The sequence below is a fragment of the Lipotes vexillifer genome, unplaced genomic scaffold (assembly GCF_000442215.2).
Source record: "Lipotes vexillifer unplaced genomic scaffold, Lipotes_vexillifer_v1.1 scaffold871, whole genome shotgun sequence".
NCBI classification, from domain to species: domain Eukaryota; kingdom Metazoa; phylum Chordata; class Mammalia; order Artiodactyla; family Lipotidae; genus Lipotes; species Lipotes vexillifer.
In genome coordinates, this window is record NW_006771782.1 from 1,092,561 (window position 1) to 1,094,039 (window position 1,479).

Consider the following 1,479-nt stretch of genomic DNA (forward strand, 5'->3'; position numbering starts at 1 on the left):
GTGATGTGATAGATCTGAGTTGGGATAGTGGGTCTGTTAAAACTGAAATATGGTTTCGTTAAGTTAGCTTTTGGTTGGGCAACTTCAAACGAAAGCAAGTGTCTCCCCTAAACAGCATGCAGAGCAGGAATCCCAAAGCAATATCAGTCTCAAGACTTGAAGAAAATAAAAAGCTAATCCCTTCTCCCCATTTTCATCCCTTTGAAACAAATAATTCCTCTACAGAGGCTTGCATTCTTCTAAAACCTAGGCCAGAGAGATCACGGTCAGTAGATTTCCCTGTAACGCTGAGCTAGGCAGCAAGTTCCAAGCAGGGAATGTTCTGGAAAATTCCATAAACGTTGGCCATTTATTATCAACAGAACCACGCTGTGGCTAGAAGAAACTTCTCCAGGACTGGGCATCAGAAGGTGCAGGAATTTGTGTTTTTAATGTTTCCCAAGGTTTACAGCGTTGAGTTTACATGCACAACAAAGTTTGTGAATCGGCCTGGGTCATGGAAAGCTCTGGAAGGTGTCTGAGCAGGAACATTCATTCTTCCTAATGCCCTAAAAAAAGGAGAGGCTACAGCCCAGAAAGCCAGCAGTTGCCTCCTTCCTTTCCGCGCCACGCTCTATTCCGGCAGGGGCTGGACTACATTTCCCAGGATTCCCAAATTGCTGGAGCTCCTGCGGGATTGGCTAGAACAACGCGGAAGTGATTACGGGTCGCCCAGCAACGGGCGGAGTCCTGGACCGTGACTGGATGCCCACGCCCCCTTGCCTGCGGCCGGGAGGTGTCGAAGCTCGACTCCATCTCCAGAGCCACAGAGCTCTCAACCGGCTTTTACTTCCAGCCGAGCGGCCGTGCGAGCTCGTGGGTGCTTTCCCCGTAGGTCTTCTCAGGCCCCGCCTCCTTTGACTCCGGCAGCTGCGCAATTGCGGAGACTGGATTCACCTGCCGAGTCGGAGGCGGGGCTCCGGGCGGCACAGTGCGCAGGCGCGAGCGTTCGGGGCTCGCGGCGCGCGGCGCTCGGTTGAAGCGGGAGTGAGTTCTGGTCGCGGAGACCCGGCAGCGGGCGAGCGAGCGGGTGACCGGGCGCCTCCTCTGCAGCCATGGCAGCCCTGCGCTACGCGGGCCTGGACGACACGGACAGCGAGGACGAGCTGCCCCCGGGCTGGGAGCAGAGAACCACCAAGGACGGCTGGGTTTACTATGCCAAGTAAGGGGGCCGCCGGGGGGCCGCCGGGTTTGGGACGCAGCTGGAACCCTGCCGCTCACCTGCCCGGGACTCCGCGCTGCCTTCGAATGCCACCTGCGCGGGGAGGGCCGCGGGCTCGCGCTCAGGCTTGGCCTGGGAGGGCGAAGTGGAAGTCATGGTTGAAGAGCTTCAGAGGGAAGGCTGCCGGGATTCTGAGGACGGGCCATCCCCCTCTCTGGCCCTGGGTCCAGCGGGGGTCACCTGGCGGCCCTCACACGCGCCCTCTGCTGCCCAGTAGG

The 1,479-nt window shown here is 58.4% G+C and overlaps 1 protein-coding gene across 1 annotated transcript; it reads left to right on the plus strand.

Annotated features, from left to right (window-relative positions):
* The first annotated feature begins 1,094 nt into the window (after positions 1–1,094).
* Positions 1,095–1,205, plus strand: WWOX (WW domain containing oxidoreductase). Its single transcript, XM_007447143.1, has one exon. It carries the CDS (start codon positions 1,095–1,097, stop codon positions 1,203–1,205), a length of 111 nt encoding a protein of 36 aa, XP_007447205.1.
* Positions 1,206–1,479: the final 274 nt, after the last annotated feature.

Bases quoted from the DNA above. Each gene is read 5' to 3' on its own strand.
- WWOX (XM_007447143.1), top strand. From the start codon at position 1,095: ATGGCAGCCCTGCGCTACGCGGGCCTGGACGACACGGACAGCGAGGAC.